The sequence below is a fragment of the Crocodylus siamensis genome, chromosome 4, assembly GCF_052110815.1.
Source record: "Crocodylus siamensis isolate JL-2025a chromosome 4, ASM5211081v1, whole genome shotgun sequence".
Taxonomy (NCBI): domain Eukaryota; kingdom Metazoa; phylum Chordata; order Crocodylia; family Crocodylidae; genus Crocodylus; species Crocodylus siamensis.
The window spans coordinates 239,754,151-239,771,116 of NC_143398.1; the positions used below are offsets into that span (position 1 = coordinate 239,754,151).

The 16,966-nt window shown below is 47.2% G+C and overlaps 1 protein-coding gene across 2 annotated transcripts in view; it reads right to left on the minus strand.

The window, feature by feature from the left end:
* SLC15A2 (solute carrier family 15 member 2) overlaps nt 1-16,966 on the minus strand; it is a 76,845-nt gene that overhangs the window by 31,328 nt on the left and 28,551 nt on the right. For both annotated transcript variants that reach the window (XM_090046013.1, XM_090046012.1), the window contains 4 exons: nt 16,614-16,755; nt 13,899-13,991; nt 12,177-12,276; nt 5,059-5,149 (listed from right to left, as the gene is read on the minus strand). In XM_090046013.1, the coding sequence (XP_089902139.1) occupies nt 5,059-5,149; nt 12,177-12,276; nt 13,899-13,991; nt 16,614-16,755 (426 nt within the window). The remainder of the gene's footprint in view (nt 1-5,058; nt 5,150-12,176; nt 12,277-13,898; nt 13,992-16,613; nt 16,756-16,966) is intronic.

Consider the following 16,966-nt stretch of genomic DNA (forward strand, 5'->3'; position numbering starts at 1 on the left):
AGCACAGACAAGAAAAGCATCTTACTTCAACATGCTGAATTCAGACTTTACCACCCAGCTCTCGACTACTGCCAAATCCCTCCCTTCCCCTAGCTGTAAACTCCTTGAAGGGGACGCTTGACACTGTGCATTGAATCCACTTGAAAGCAAGGGCCCCACTGCTCTGCTGATGGTGACAATTTGGAAACAAGGCAGGTCCGGTTGGCCTGTGGGGCTACGGTCCCTGTTTATAGGATCCAGTAAGACCCAACGCAGGAACATGGACGCTGCAAGGCAGAGGCTTTGCATGAAAAAAACGTGCCTTCCCCTCCTGCCTTCTTGATTTCAGGCATGGGAACAACAGCAAGAGCTGGGCAGTCTCAAGGAGTGCAAGGCATTCTGGGAATCATAGTTCTCTAGACTGGCAGAGGAGTTTGCTGCTGCCTGGGGAAAAGTTTCATCCCATTTTTTTGCCACAGACGTGGCTGTGCAAAGAGCCAAAGAAATGGTGGCAAAAAACGGGGCTCGGTTCTCCCCCCACCAGCAGCAAACTCCACTGCTGCCCCACAAAACTGTGATTCCCAGAATGCCCTGTGCTCATGGCACACATTGCCTGCATCCCCCACCCTCTCCTACCGCGGCCTCTTCCCTTAGGCAGCGCCCAAAGCATGCGCCCCGCTTGCCCGCAGCGTTAGGATGTTACACTAGCACTGCCAGGGGAAGAGGATGTTATCGCTTCAAGGAGCGGTTCCCCAGCTGTCCTTAGACCCCTGGCGGTCCGGGGGCCATAGGCAGTCGTTTGCAGCTGTTCCATGGATCACACCGCCCTTTTCCCCTTCCCAGTTCATCTCACACAGAAACTGTGGCCTGGGGCACACCAGAGGGAGTGCAGCAGTGTGACTGCACCCTCTGGCTATGTACAAATGCACGTTTTAGCTCTGAGCACAGCTCCTGCGGGAAGCTTCACATGCACTGGGCGCGTCTACACATTCATTAATGTGCTGTAGTTACTGCGCATTAAGTTTAGTAATTGGACGACCAAGCACTAAAACAATGCGCAGTAACGCACACTACTGTGCAGTAGTGGTGGCGCACGGGTTTTTAGTGATGCTTACTGCACAGTAGCCTAATACTACTGCTCAATAGTGTATTAACATGGTTTTTGCCCAGCCCGCTACTGTGCAATATTATTAGGCTGCTGCCCAGTTAGCTTCTCGTGTCAATGCGCCCACTGTGAACTCTGTGATCGAGGGGGCCCTGCTTTCACAAAGCGCTGGAGTCCAGTTGGGGAGCACTGCCGCTGTTCCCTCTTCCCCTCCCTCCTCAACCTCCTTCCCCCCAATTCAACAGCAGGGGAAAAGAGGGAAGGAGCAGCTGGTCGGGAACCCCGGGGCTGAGCATCACTGGTGCTCGTCCCCTCCTTTCCCCTGCTGCTGAATTCAGGGGTGGGAGGAAGGAGAGGAAGAGAAAAGAGCAGCACGCTTTGTTGCTGCTTAAACATGGCAGGTGCCATGCCGACCATCCGGGGAGCTCGGGGAGCTCACACCACATGCTCTGACCTGGTGATGAGCCCTGAGAGCTCACCGGCATCTCGGATCGCATCAAAGGGCTGTGGCCAAACACCCTGCAGAGGTGTAGCACGTGCATGGTGAGCTCTCCTCACACCCAAAGGGATTTAGGCCACTACCTCGTCATCATGACCCAGGATCCGCCCCCCAACTCTGACTGTTTCCAATTTAGCTTAATAGGCCTGGGTAATCGTTGCAGCATTCTCCGCCATTTGGACCAGCTTGACTGGCTCATAACTCAAGAGCCAGAATCTGATCTTGCTCCCATCAGTGTGATCAGGAGCAGCAGCATTACACCCAGGCAAGTGAGATCCTAAGATTAGACCCTGGCACTTCAGCTTCACGCTGCGTGTCCTCCTAACCCCAGCGGAGCTTGTCTGCTCCACGTCCCAGCGATCACCTGGAACTGAGCTGGGTTACCAACACGGGGTTTGGAGAAACTCAAGGTGTAGTGCATTGTGGGAATGTTGAGCACTAGTGCACGATGGATCGGTCCAGCTTCCTCCTTATGGGAACCTAGAAACCAGTCCCGGACAGGGACTCTATGGTGAGGTCTGCATACTGGTGGTTAGAAATTACAGCGTTCATGTGCGACGCAGTAGCAAATAAATATGATTTTAAAAAAGCTTACATAGCTAAAGCACTGCCGGAAAACAGCCAGTGAAACCTTCAGTCATTACTGTGTATTCTCTACATGCAAAGCCATGGTCAGCATTGTAGTGTAGCGCGCTTCTATAATTTATTTTTTCACTTTGCAAAGAATTAGCTGCAATCCAAAAAACCAGGCAGTGAAACATTATGTGCATGTTGAGCTGTGACACACAGCACAAGCAGACACCATTGGATTTCTCCAACCAAAAAAATTTTAAAAAAAGCAAGCTTCATACACAGCTGCCAAGTTTCTGAGGAATTGCTTTCCTCCCTCTTCCAGAAAGGGCTGAAAAGAGCTTCACAATCCCAGGCTCCCTTCTTTCACTCAGCCCATCCCTGTGGTTACTGGCTCGGGGCTGCACTGTGTTTACATTGATTTCTACATTTGAAGGACGCTGGTTAAATTTGGCAGGGGCCATTTCCCGCGAAAATGTTGACAAACATAAGAGAGGGAGAGAAATGTGGGCTGCCTTTGGCTGTGCTTTGGCATAAATATAGTAGACAAACGTACACTCCCCCCAGCCTCCCAGGATACAGGATAGCAAAATAGTCACTTGGCGAAAATAAAACTTTCGGACATTAGAAGAAAACAACTGCTTTGGAATTTGCAAGGTCACGGCCCCCATCACCTGCCTGCTCCTTCACAATACAGATCACCCTCTTCTCTGTCTGCAAGTCTGGGTATTTATAGTGTGCCACCCACCTTGGTGGCTAGGCATGGCCATACAAGAAAACAAGAACAGCTAGACTTAGGGCTCAGCTTAGCAGACAGGATGTGAAACAGGCCATAAGTGGGACACAGGGCATGTGCTTATCCTCCAGACAAGTCTCTAGGCTGCAGCCAACCCATTCAGGCTGCATGGGGTACCTACCTACCCCTCCAAGTCAGGCAGGCCCTGTGTGAGGGTGGGGGTGTAGCAGGACCACACCATGATGGATTTATGGTGAAGTAAAGGGAGGCTTTCTCAGGGTCACCCGTACCCACTTTGGCTGGGGGGTACCTCTTGTACCCAGCTGGCCCCAGTTTTGCCCCTTGGGCACTATGTTATGGCTCTCTGGCCCTATCAGTGCCTCAGAGCACCAGTTGCTTATGGACTATACTTGCGGCCTCCTTCCTCCCTTGTAACCATGCCCATGTCTTGCAGGTGCTACTTGATGTTCATTTGGAGGGGACCCTACAGCCCCAGTACAGCTTTTGGCTCCCAGGCTCTGAACCTTTGCCAGGGTCATAGCCTTCCCAGCCCTGGGCCTTTTATTCTGGCTATGTCCCTCAGCCCAGGTCCTGGAGCTTGGCTCCTAAGGCCCAGCCCTGTCTTGCACCTGGAGCCACGACCCTTGTCTTGTGCACTTTGGACCCCTAGTTCCTGTCTCATGTGCTCTGGTTCAGCCCTCTGCCCTTGGGGTCCCTGGCCCTGTAGCCTTGGCAGACTTGCCCACTACATCCATCTCAGTCCTCTGGCTCTCTGACCCCAGGCGGGGCTACCTGCTATTCTAGCCCTTAGCCCTCTGGGTCCCCAAGGCCAAGGCCAGGCTGCTTTTGCTCCCTGTGGCTGCAGCCCTCCAAGCTTTGGCCTAACTCATTCAGCCCTTAGCCCTCTGGGTCCCTGACCCCAAACTGGACTGCCTTTTGCAGAGTGTCCCACAAGAATGGCCTCCACTCCTCCCCCATAGTCACAACCTAGCCCTCTGTTTTTATCAAGCTCAAAACATAACATCAATGCAAGAAAACCACTGCACAAACTCAAAGTCTTCCCCATGAAGGATGAATGTTGACCACAAGCCATAACTCCCTTGGGCCACCCCCCTCACTCCCAGCTCCCTTGGGAGCCCATCTATCGGTCTCCAGCAGTCCTTCTCCCCCGGGAGCTCCTCTCTCCACAGCATGCGGGGCCAGACTGCCTGCTTGGGCTTAGGCCAGGGGTGGGCAATTATTTCAGGTGGAAGGTCGCTTACAGAGTTTGGGCAAACTGTCAAGGGCCACATTTCCCTCTCTCGTGCAGGGAAGCAGGAACAGCCATATGGTCCCAGGCCAGAAGCTAGGCAGGGGTTTCTGGTTGGTGGGGGAGGGCCTGGGTGGGCCTTGCTGCTGAGTCCTGCTGCTGGCTTCCCCTGGGTGCTACTGCCCCTGGCTCCTGTCATCTTTGACAGGCAGTCAGGACCAAATAAATACTAATTCTCTAAATTTTTTAGAGGCCCCACGTGCTGGATAGAATGGCCTGGTGGGCCAGATCTGGCCCCCGGGCCATATTTTGCCCACCCCGACTTATGCACTGGATTTGCAAGCCCAAAGCCCCAGCCCATCCTGTCCCATGGCTCCCCAACCCCACACAGATGGTTTCATTTGGGATTGATGGCCAGCCTGCCCTCTTCTGCTGCATCAGCCAGCTGCTCTTCCCTCTTCAAGTGACAGGGGCCTGGGGCCCTGTTAAAGGGGGAAGGGTCACACTGCAGAAGCTCTTGGCAGTACTGTTAAAGTAGCTCCAGCCTTAAAGGCTACAACAAATAGGAGAAAGTCAGTTGCTTTTGATGGGTTACCAACAGGCTGCAGAACAGAGAGGAGTCTTTCATTTTTAGGAAGCTGGATGAAGTGACCTGATGGATCTTTCTTCCATCCCTAGTGACTCTGTCTGGCTTTAAAGCAAATAAATACAGCCTGTAGAATGGTCTGTCTGACTCGTCTGCTAGTTTCCATAAATCTGTTATGCTGCTACGGTGGGATTAACAAGGCATAAATGCCACACGCCAGCCACTCAGGAGATAATGTAATTTCTGTCATTCAGTCATCATAAAAACCTAACTACCCATGGTAGTGCAGTCACAATGCAACTAATTTATTGGCGCATGCTACATCAAAACTGACCTCTTAATACGGGAGTAACAAACGTGGAGATCAAACTTCCAGCATTAATAGATAGATAGAAGACTGAAAAAAACTTGCTCCTCTCCGAGGCCTAAAACAAGACAAGACAGCATCAGTGTCATGGATCCAGCCTGATGTGCAAGCTGAGCGTTATCAGTCCTTTGGTAGGGAGGCTGAGGAGTAAATAGTGAGACGTGGTGCATAAAACATAAGCTGGCGTTAAGCAAGCAAGTGTGGGCTCCGATGATGGCAAGTGCTGGCACCAAGCAGTTCACATCACAAGAAAGTACTCTGGGCTTTCTTGGCATTTGGGAGGAAAAGACACTGCTCCGTGACTGTCAAAGGTGCATATGTGGGGTGGGGGGAGAGGGCGGCATTTATGCATTCAGGGCAAGCAGCACGATTCAAATCCACTGTCACCTAATTCAATCCATTTTGCCAGCACCTGACAAGCTCATCATTTGTTCCCACAGGCTGGCTTTCCTCCCACCCTTTCCTAAATAGAAATAGAAAAAAGAAACCTATGCATTTTGAGGAGCTTGTAATGACAGCACGGATGAGTCAGCGAGCGGGAATGAGAGAGGCTGGCCTGATGGACAGTCATAGAGAGGAAGCAAAGTATTACCAGACTGAGCCCCGTGGCGATCTGAAGCCAGCCCCAAACAAACAGGACCCATTCTGCAAATTAAACCCAGCACAGGCCCAGTGAAAATGCTGTGGGGAAGAGAGGGGCTGGGGACAGGTTCCTGGACATGGGGCAATCAATGTTGCAATAGAGAGTTGTTAAGAAAGACAATAAAAAGGGGTTCTGCCATTCTCCTTCCCAGACAGTGCGGGTGACACAGCTTCCTCTGTACAAACTCATACCTGGGTAGTTCTAAAGAACTGATTATCTCTATGCGGATACTGTCTGCCTAGCAAGGGGAATACGGGATCAAACTAGGGTTAACATGGCAGAGTTTCACTTGGCTCGTCAAAGCTAATATTTTCCTTTATAAGGAATATTCCTAGCTGTGAACTTTGGGCAAGGGAATAGATTGCATCAATAAACGGTTCAATGGATTTGTGATGCAAGCACGAGAATGGGACTTACAAGACCTAGGATCAACTCCTGGCTCTAGCAGTCTCCCTCGGTGTGGCCTTGGTCTTGGGGCTTGATTCTCCACTTGAGCACCAAATCCTTGACAGGGTTGTAGCCCCTTGAGTCTCAGCTCTTGGCCCCCAGTGAAAATTAAATGCAAACCTTTTACTTGGCCCCTTGGAGACCTTCTGGCAGCAGGGAGTGGGCTGCAGTGGTGCATTTGCTGAACTCGCTCTTTTCCTGACACTCCTGGTCCCTGAGATGTTGACACACAGAAGAGTGCAGGGTGGGAATAGGTGCCCACACAACGGTTTCACCTGGTTTGTGTGTCAGATGTCTGGGACCGTGTCTGCACCACCGCCGTGCCGGGCCCACTCCCTCTCTGCACGTGCCAAATCCTGGACGTGAGGCAATGCAGCTGCCTTGAAACGGCGCTGACCATGCGCCAATGAACGTTGCAGAGAAAAAGACTTGTGAGTAGTCCTGGGCATGTGCTCAGAGCCATTCGAAGGTAGTTTCATTGCCTCATTTTTCAGGATTTTCCCCTCTATGGAAGGAGGCTTACACCGGTTGCATCAACATTTTCTGAGATCAATGCCGAAGGGCTTGTCCATATTACCTGTTGTTCCACTTACAGGGAAATCCTATTCCCTGGCATGGGGAAAAGACTTCTTGTAACACCTCAGGTTGGCATGGGGGAGGATTGGGGGCTACCTAGAAGACTTCTTTAGGCACTCTTGCAAAGCGGATACTTGGAGGGTATACCGTGTGGGGCACAGGTGAGCAGTGCAAGTGCTGCTCCATGGGGTCAACAGCCCTTGACATCCGTGGAGGAATCATAGATGCTGCTGCGGGTTGCGCGGAGAAAGGTTGTGTCCTTCTGGGCCCCCATGGAGAAACATCAAAGAGCCAGGCAGCTTGGGCTCTACACCGATTCCTTGTGTTCACCCCTTGCAGGAGGCTCAAGCGCAACCAGTCTCAGATGAGCTAGTCTGCACATTGCTGGCATACGGTTTATCTAGAGTTAAAACCCAATGAATAATCCAGGTAATTATTACCTGCTTCCTTTGTTTCTTTGGTTAATGGTAAACAGCACTTGGACTTATCGGACTCGTATCTCAATTTCCATCTGTCCTTGCCTATTTTTGGCCTTCATTACTCAAGTTCACGAATCAAGTCATATTTTTTTTACTCATCCTTCCCTGGAGATGGATAATTTACATTTATAAGGGGATGTGATGGGAGTAACTGGCTTGGCAGTGATCCACCTCTGATAATGTGATAACGTGATACAGAGAGGGTGGAAGATTGCTCCTTTAATCTCTTCTCGTCTATCAAGGCTCTCCTGCCACATTTCCAACCCTTGGCATTTGAGTGTCTCTGCACTTCTGATGGTTTTGCAGGCCTTTGATGTTGTACCCAGCTGAGCCAAGGGCCGGTTTGGATAGGGGAGTTTTGGTCGAGACCCTGTCTTTCACTTCCTAAGGTGCAAAGGGCAGTGCGTAAGGAACAGCCAGAGATACCGTCACTTAAACACTACCCATTTTGAACAAAGGATTCCCCAGTGAATAGAGCACTGCCACCCCGGCACCACAGATATAGTATGGAAATGAAGATGCAAATCCTCCGAAAAAATCAGCGAAGAGCAATTTAAACAACCACGAATCCCGCTTGCCTTATCCTGGGCTGGCTTCTGGTTGAGAACGTCTAATAAAATTACCGCTGTGCTTTAAGATCCTGGGATCCTAGAGAAGCAGGTGGGGAGATTACCGTCTTTTTAAGAGCAATGGGTGAAATCACGTAAAGGAAAGCAGACACGACGACTCGGTGAATGAGAGATCTGGAAGGGATCTTCAGGGTGATCTAGTGCAACCCCCTGCACGGATGCAGGTTTGGCAGTTCCTAAACCACCCTGGGCCGATGCCTCTCCATCCTCCAGAGAACTTCCCAGGCAGGAGATTTCACAGTCTCTCTCTGCAATTTGTCCTTTTTCCTAGTATCCTTAAAGGAAAGATGTTGATGCCTGAGATTTAGATTAACAATTTGTATTTTAAACGTGCTGTTTTTTGTCCTGCCTGATGCAACGAAAGGAAAGGAAATTTTCTGCCGCATCCTTATTGTAGCCTTTCAAATATTTATAGCCTCTCCCTCCCCCTTCATCTCCTTTTCTCCAGACTAAACATGATTAAAAAAAAAGAATATATTGGTAAAATAAAAAAAGGATCGTGATTAGTAAAGAATCGGTGTCTCCTTATTTCACACATTTACAGATTTCAGTGACAGCAGGGAAAAATTATCCGCGTGGCAGAAGGACAAAAATAATGACTTGGGAGCTTGTGAATGACTCTTGCTAGAAAAAGAATTTCATCTCTTCTTTTTTAATCTTTGCAGCAGCCAGTCATTAATTCTCTGATTTGGATTACCTAATTTTGAGAAAAGGTACCATACATGATAATCCCGATCTCCTTAGCAACAGGAAAATAACAGAACAAAGAGAAAGCGCTATGTAGCACCATACAAAGCATGGCGCATTGTCTGAAAGCAGCTTTGGCCTTTAATTAATATGCACAAAAGCTTTTGCATTTCCACAAAATATTGTAAATATGATTTTGTTCAGCCATATTTAGCCTGGGCCACTAATCCTGTGGATAAAAAATGCTTGGAAATGTCTTATAGATAAATCCATTTGTTTCCACTATCTGACCCACATCTGAATCTCTGGTCCCCAAGTACTAAGGACAATTATATTTCTAAAGTGATTTGAAAATCAAGTGTTTCATAATTGGAATGAAATTTTAGCTTGGCCTAAGCACCTGCCACTATATTGACTTCAGAGGAGCTGTGTCCACCTACCTCAGAAATGAATTTGTCTCCAGCTAAGAATTTTGCAAATGTTTCCAGGAGATAAAGAGAAAAATATTACTTATTACAGTTATGAATACCTGGAAATACACTGGGGCATATCATCGAACAATGAATTTGTAAGTACCTATAGGATAACAATGGGATAAAAAACTGCCGATGTTGATTTACCAAAGACAAGCCATGCCTAACCAACCTGGTACCTTTTATCTGGTTTGAACAGGGGGGCCAGATTAGATAATCTCTTTCTACCCCTTCCAGCCCTGTTATCCTATGAGTCTACGAACACACGATCTCTGACTGCATTGCCCCCGTAGCGTCTCAGTGGGGAACTCCCCAGAAGGTTTTATGTGGAAATGAGTATTACACCCCTCGTGTACAGAAGGACAAACAGAATCAGGCATCCTAAGAGTTTAGCTGAAGGTTATGGAACGAGTCCGTATTTCACGGACAATTTTGCAATTTCAACATGTTCCCAGTTCCAAAACCAATTGGGGGGTGGGAAAAAAGAAAACCCTCGAAGTTTCCTGTGAAATAAAATTCCAACAAGAAAATGGTTTGGAGTGGACTGAACTAATCCAGGACAGCAAAATCAATACTTTGTATCCCTATATCGACTTTAGTCAATTTTCAGCTTCAGTTGAAATTGATATTGTAGAACATAACTGTTTCTCAATGGCAAAGTCATTTCTCAATGGAAACTAGAAATGTTCCATTATGAACAGGCCGAAACCAACCCCTGATCTGTCTTTAGCAAAATGAGTTTCTTTATAAATTTTTCTTTCCCAGTTAATTTCTGTAGAAATCAATCCCTGGGTGACTATAGCTGAATCTCCGGGAATTGATGCAGATGTTTATCTTGGAAGTTGAGTCGGGAGACCTGAGGGTGGGAATGCGAGGTAAGCAATATTTTCTCTGCAATTCAACTGCATGCGCAAGCTTGGAATAATATCACTTATATACTCGACTAGGGTGCCATGATTCATTAGTTGAGTCTATAACATATTTTAAAGAAAACTGTTACATATGATCAACCTGTAATTAGAAATTAATTGAAAGATTATAGATAAATACCATTAAATTATCAACACTAAAAGTAGCTCTTCTGGGTATAAGGATGCAATACCTGACATGCTGCTGCTGGGCTCTACTTAGATAGTCACAAATGCTCAAGACTTGGAATTCTTAATTACTCCATTGTTGCTAACCACAAAGGACACGTCTCAGCCATTTACACTTTGCTGGCATAAAATACAAGACAGCTCCTATCTGGGAAAATGCACAACCTACTGTTATTTAAACCCAAGACCTAGACATATGCTGAAACTCCATTGCTCTTTTTACCCTAAGCATCTTTTCCCCAACATCTTGCTTGCAAAACAAAAAAAAAAGGTTTTCTGACAATTCCATCAAAAAAGAAAGGTTCTTTGGTTTAAAATATTCTTCAAGAGTTTGTGTTTTCAGCATTCAATAGCTGAAAACTGATTTTTGTTAAAACAGAAATCGGGTACACTTCATCAAAAGTTTCAGAGAATTTCTTTTTCGCTTTAATTAAAAAAGGTGGTTTTTTGGTCAAAACTATTTTGAATGAAAAATTCCAGCTAGGTCTAGCCAAATGTCTTCCTACTTGAGATGTAGCATTTTATAAACTGCTCTCTTTAGCTGTCTCACAAAACTACGTGCTAGAACCCATTGGGAATCTTTCATCTATATGTATTCCCATCAAAAAATGAATGTCCCCAAAACCGAGATTTTTCAGTGAGAAAAAGTATCAGTTCTACCAATATTTATTGATTGGGGGATTCTCTTTGGGAAAGAACGTAATGACTTGTTTTGTTCTCGGTAGGTTCAACATTGATCTCAGCACTTCATTTCAGGACCAAGTCCCATGAATCTGCATCTACTTGAGCTGCTGGGTGGCTTCATGCTGTTCCCTGTTATGGGCGGTGTGGCTAAGTACAGCATCATGGTGCATCATGGGGCTTGCAAGACTGTAGTGCATCATGGGAGATGTAGTCTTGCAGGAACCCAGCCCATAGGTAGGATCAGAGAGCCAAAACACCTGAACTCTCATAAGGAGCAGACCATCAGTCAGCCGCAGTGCAGCACTGTGCCAAGCCACGGGCAGACATATTTTCTGTTTCCAAATAAAGATGTATTTGACAGTGACAGTCTGAAGTCAGGCAGAAAGCAGGGCATGGGGGTGTCTCTTAGATTTATAGATTTCATAGACATTAGGGCTGAAAGGGACCTCGGGAGATCATCGAGTCCAGCCCCCTGCCCAAAGGGCAGGAAGTCAGCTGGGGTCATAGGATCCCAGCAAGATAAGCATCCAATTTACTCTTGAAGGTGTTCAGTGTAGGTGCTTGAACCACCTCCGCTGGCAGACTGTTCCAGACCTTGGGGGCTCGGACAGTAAAGAAATTCTTCCTTATTTCCAGCCTGAAACGGTCTTGCAGATAGTACCAGTTAACATCTACAGAGCCATCTTGCCCTATCTTCTGCCTGCTTCCAAATAGAAATTCTTCCTTGGCTTTCTGTTCTGTGAAAACCATCCTGATTTGGAAGCAAAATGAATGTCAAACCACTGGACTTCCCCCGGGGCAAAATTCCTGTCCCCAGTTCTCCTTAATAAACAGGGCAGCAACCATCGCTGTTTGGTTGAGAACATCTAAGGAAACCTTAGGAGCAGCAGATAGGATTTTCTCTTTCACTTGGTGCCCCAAACCCTTGTATTAGGCTTCTGTGTATTCTGCAGATTGCTGCTGTATGAACCTCAGAGGAAGCTGCCGTGTCAATATAAATGGAGTGGTTTTGGGGCATGACTTTTTTACCTGGTCTCAGGGCTTTGATGAAGTGCAATTAAATAATGCTACCAAGTGTGTTGGAATTTCAGGTGTAATTGTGGTTTATCGTCTCTGTCCTAATATCATCTTTCTCCTGAGTTATTGGCACTGTCCCCAATCTTTGCCCGTGTCATCTTCCTTGATCATAGTCTAAATAACCATCCAAGGTGGCCTTTTTTTTCTAGCATATGCTACTACCTTGGCTTCAGATTATAAAGTTGACTTAACATCTTGTGTAAAGCCCAAATGTTTTGATTGCTTTTGGGTCACCCCCTCTTAAAGTACCATAGCAGCAAACAGCATAGTTTAGAAAATAAATGAAAACGTACATGTTCTTCTTCAAACTGGTCCCCGCCCAGTGCCGCTACACAGGGCTTGATACCTCCTGTTCCAAAAGCGATCAAAGACAGGCCAAACATGGACAGGACCCTGCAAATAGGGAAGAACATTTCAGCATCCTTTGTAGAGTAACATTCTGGTTACAACTCACAGTAGATTCCTTTGGGGTCACTTTGCAGCTTGCCCAAGGGTTGAGAACAAAGATCAAGCTGAAGTGCTCTGGAAGTACGAAAAGGAACAAGCAGGAGTAGGTCCCTAGAAATGCCAGGCCAGTTGCAACCCCAGTGAAAGGCGGGTAGGGGCACCTTATAACCCCAGCCCCCACAACTTAGTGGGAAGTAGAGCAGGCAATGGAGCCAGGCATGCCTAGTGAGAGGCACCTGAGTCTGTGGGGTGTAAGACCCGAGGCCCCAGTGTAGGGGGAAAAGTGTTGACCTCAGGGAGGGGGCCATGGGTGCAAAGTAAGGTTACAAGGGGCGACCTGCAGGGCTGCACAAGAGTTGTTTAGTGAGAGAGCCCCAGTGGTTGTAGTAAATCATTGCCCCAGTGAGAGGGTGGAGGAGTACCCCAGCAAGAGGGCAAGGAGAGCTGGGCCAAAGACAGAGCTGAGCTTCAGTGAGAGTGTGTGCAGTGCACAGCTGAGGATACCTGGCCAAGCATAGCCAAAGACTGGTGACCAATAGGGGCCTGGGAAGTCGTAGTGGATAGTTCGGAGCATACCGTGGTGGCACAGTGTGACGATGAGCTCTGGGGGGGAATGATTTTCCTGAGTGAGACCCGGGAACACAGGTCACAGTGTGAAGCACTGTGCAATATGGATGCCATCTGAGAGGCATGGGACACAGTATAGGGAAGGTTGGAGCTGTGTGTAAAACCCTTAGCCTCAGGGCATCAAGTGGGCAGCCGCCTGCTTATTACATCAGTTTTATCCCAACAAGTCATGGCAGGAAAGATAGGGCAGGTTGCCCTAGACAGAGGGATGTGCGGTATGGTGACCGGTCATGAGTAGGCTCCTTTTGTCACACTTTCCATCAATCAAATCATTAACCAAACCAGATTTTGCAATTCTGGATACGTTCCATTATCTTTGCCATTTTCCTGCATGTCTGTGCACCAACTAGGCATGACGACAGAAGGTTAGGGGCTCATGGGACAGCCTATTTGTGGCACAGACGGAAGCAGAAAGTTCCTAGTAGCATGCAAAGAGAAAATCGTTTCCCACAGGTTTTTCCAGTTCAGGTTTGCAGGCATAGGTTTGAAAAGGTTTTGGATCAGCATCACTTTAGGGCACACCCTGCTCCCTGACTCCTAACCTCACAAGATCTACTCATTACCGACTAGAACCATGCTGGTGCGGTGCGCAAGCTCTTTCCAACTGGCACCAGAACACGTGGGGTTGAAAACACCCAGAGGACCTGGGAAATTGTCTGGCAAGTCTGTTTGACATGTTTCTCCGCGTGGTGCCCAGCCAGGAAAAAATACCAGTAGGCTACAGATGTTCAGTGAAACCAGTCATGGAACATTTTTCCTAGCAGGTCTCCAGACTGGCTCTGATCTCCAGCAAATGGCTCCATATTCATTTTAATAATGCTACATGAATTCCCAATGCATGGCAAGCAAACAAAAACCTTGTTTGCAGCCAATGCTGATGGTCCGACAGACAAGATGCCATAACCAGGTATCATGACAACACGGTCTCAGTGCTTACTTACACATGAAGAACCTGGTCCCCCACAACTGGTATTGCACCAACTGACTTGATCACATGGCCAGTCACATAAACAATGGACAGGCAGATGATCGTCCTGTGAAGAGAGAAAATGGTAGCAGATGAATACTCTCGGGTGATGTCTGATCTAAAAACTGAAGAGGACCGTGCATTTCCTATCATGGTTTGCCTGGCATGTGCGCTTGAAACCGGATAGTCCCTGCCTCTGGCATCTGAAGATGTATCTCCACTGGGTCAACTCCACAAATGTTGTAGGGAGGAGACAGGCAAACTGGTTCAAGTGGAGGAGTAAAGGGTCAAAGGCTGCTTTGCAAAAGCAGCTGTTACTAGGAAGGATTAGCTAACTGCCTGCCAGGTTAATATGCAATGTAAGGTGAGTACAAACTAGATCATATTTAATTTCAAAACCACCTCCTTTTTCTACTGTCATTCCAACCTGCCAGCCAAATCAATGCTCACTTAGGAGGGTGTATGTGTATAGCCTCTATGAGTACATCGTCCCAAGGGGGAAAGTAGTTCTCTGCTTCAGGCAGATATTTTAAGGGCATCGCTGACACTTGCAGTGGTTAGGACAACAGTGCGGGTGGCAGAAGCCCTAGGGGAGACAGCAGAAGTTTGGGAAACAGAGCAGTCCTGAAGAGTTCAAATCCTGCTGAAGCTGCTAATTTATAGCAATATAGGGACCATCCTACCAGATCAGACCAATAACTCAACCAGGCCACCCCAGTCCAGCTACTTTCCAGGAAAAAATCTCTGAAATAAGCAACTGTAGGACAGCCTGCCCCCAGGAACCTTTCCCTCTTAAATCCTAATATGCAGAGGTCAATTGTGGATTCATAGCCTTTGGGGCACTGTGGCCAAGTCCGGGACACCTTTGTACAACAGAACTCAGCTGTGAGCAACTGATTTACCAACCAAAATCCCCATTATCATTTCATTTGTTAAAAGCAACAAGTTAGAAGGGAAGAATGTGCTGGTGGTCTACTGGGCCATGCTAGCAAGAAACTGGACCAAATGGGTTGTGCCCATTGCTCAGGGCATCATGAAACTGGAAAGGCATTTTCAATCCTGGAGAGGAATGTGTTATTCATGTTATTTTTGTGGAAGAAGCTAGCCTAGTAGCATTAAAACTGGAAAGTAGGACTACTGAGTTTTTATCTCCATCCACCACCCCCCCAACCACTGACTGTGGACCAGCCTTGTTAATCTCCAGGTATCAGATACCTCCGAGGGCTGTGGGGAGACTTAATTTATTGATATTGATATATCACTTGCTGGTCTCCAAATGGAAAAGAAGCACGGATTATATTACACACCACCCTTCACCGACTCCTCTCACTCAGATTTATCCCAGGCCTTTCCCCAGGGTCTCCACACAGTTTGAGGCTCAAGGAATATATTTGTATGCTGGATCACATCACTGAGAAATAAACTGCTGCAACATGGTGTCATCACAGCACACAAATCATGGGCTCCATTTGTCTGCATCTTGATATGTCCCTTTTATGGCGGTTCTGGAAATTACGAGCCTCGGCAAACCTGCCAACTGTTTGCTCATTAATGGAAATCAAAGCACGTGGTTTTTCGTACTGCAACTTCCAGGGACACATCTTTCAGCCCCACGGCTACAGGTTCGACAAGGAGTAATAGCCTTTACACTCAGTCCATTGGCTTGTCAAGTCAACTGACAGACAATACAGTTTCCCTGAAAACATATATCTTTATACATGAATTACTCCTTGAATCATACAATCACAGGATGGTAGCGTTGGAGTGATCTTGTAGCCATGATGGTCCAGGAATTGTATGACAGGCAAGGAATTTTTGGGGTGATATCTTTTACCGGACCGACTGCACGGTTGGGATAAAGTTAGACGTGCTTTAAAATGCAAGACATTCTTCATTGGGTACACGGTCACGTGCTAACATGTGTGCAGCCAAAGAGGCAGTTTCCCCTTATCAGTTCGAAGCCAGGTAGGAGGCAGGCCAGAGTGGCACCTTGTAGATTAAGTCAAAGAGGCGTAAGCTGTCTGGCATCAGTTCCAGAAGCGCGCAAAACCCGGGGGCAGAGCACTAACACATGCCGCTGTTGACCTCAAAGTAGCTGTTCTTAAACAACAACACTTTAAGAACCGGCCTGAATGCAAAATTGAGATGCAAGAGATCATCCATAGACTGGACTGCGTTAAGGACGGTCTAAGAAGAGATTGCAGAGTCATAGCCCATTGCCTGGCTTCACTTTCACAACCCCTATGTCCCTGTGGTTTTACCGCTTTGTTTACCACCTTCGCCTCTCTCAGCAGTGCCCTCTCTCTGCCACCCCTTCCCTATTCTTTGTATTTAAATTACTGCTTTTTCTGCAGACTCCCTGCTTGCTACAGGTCCATTCATAACATCTCACAAAGTAAGCCTGGCCTTCTACATGTAACACAGCTAGCTTTTATTTTTGCATTCCTTGACTTTTTGGTCAACTTCCAAGTCACCCAGGAAGATACACCCTGACCCAAAAAGGTACTTACATTAATCTCAGCCATTTAAGTCTTTCAGGCTACTCCTACCCTTTCTAATCTGTTTGCTACATTCCTTTTATGTTCCAGGGTGGGTCAGACCATCAAGCAAGGCTCAGATTTGAGGACCTTAAGGAATTAACTCTGAACCTCCAGATGAGACATTTATGTTCAGAAATGTTCTTCCTTACTTGAATTTTCCCAGCCAGGAGTCAGCTATGATTGCTCCAATGACGGGGGTGAAGTAACACAGCCCTGAGAAGGCATGGTACATAGAGGTGGACAGGTTCTCATCCCAGTGCAGGAAATTGAGAAAATACAATGTCAGGACAGCTAGAAAAAAAAGAAAAGAAATGATATGGCTTGTTTAACATGAAGCCAGGGAGGTAAACCAGTATCTAAGTCCAAGTGCCTAGAAGGCTGAACCAAATTAGGTGTGTAATAAATGCTGATTAATTTGCTACTGCAAAGGGCAGGCAAATAATGACAAATTATCCAGTAATGACCAATTATCAAAGAGGGGAGGGCAGCTATCAGGGCAATG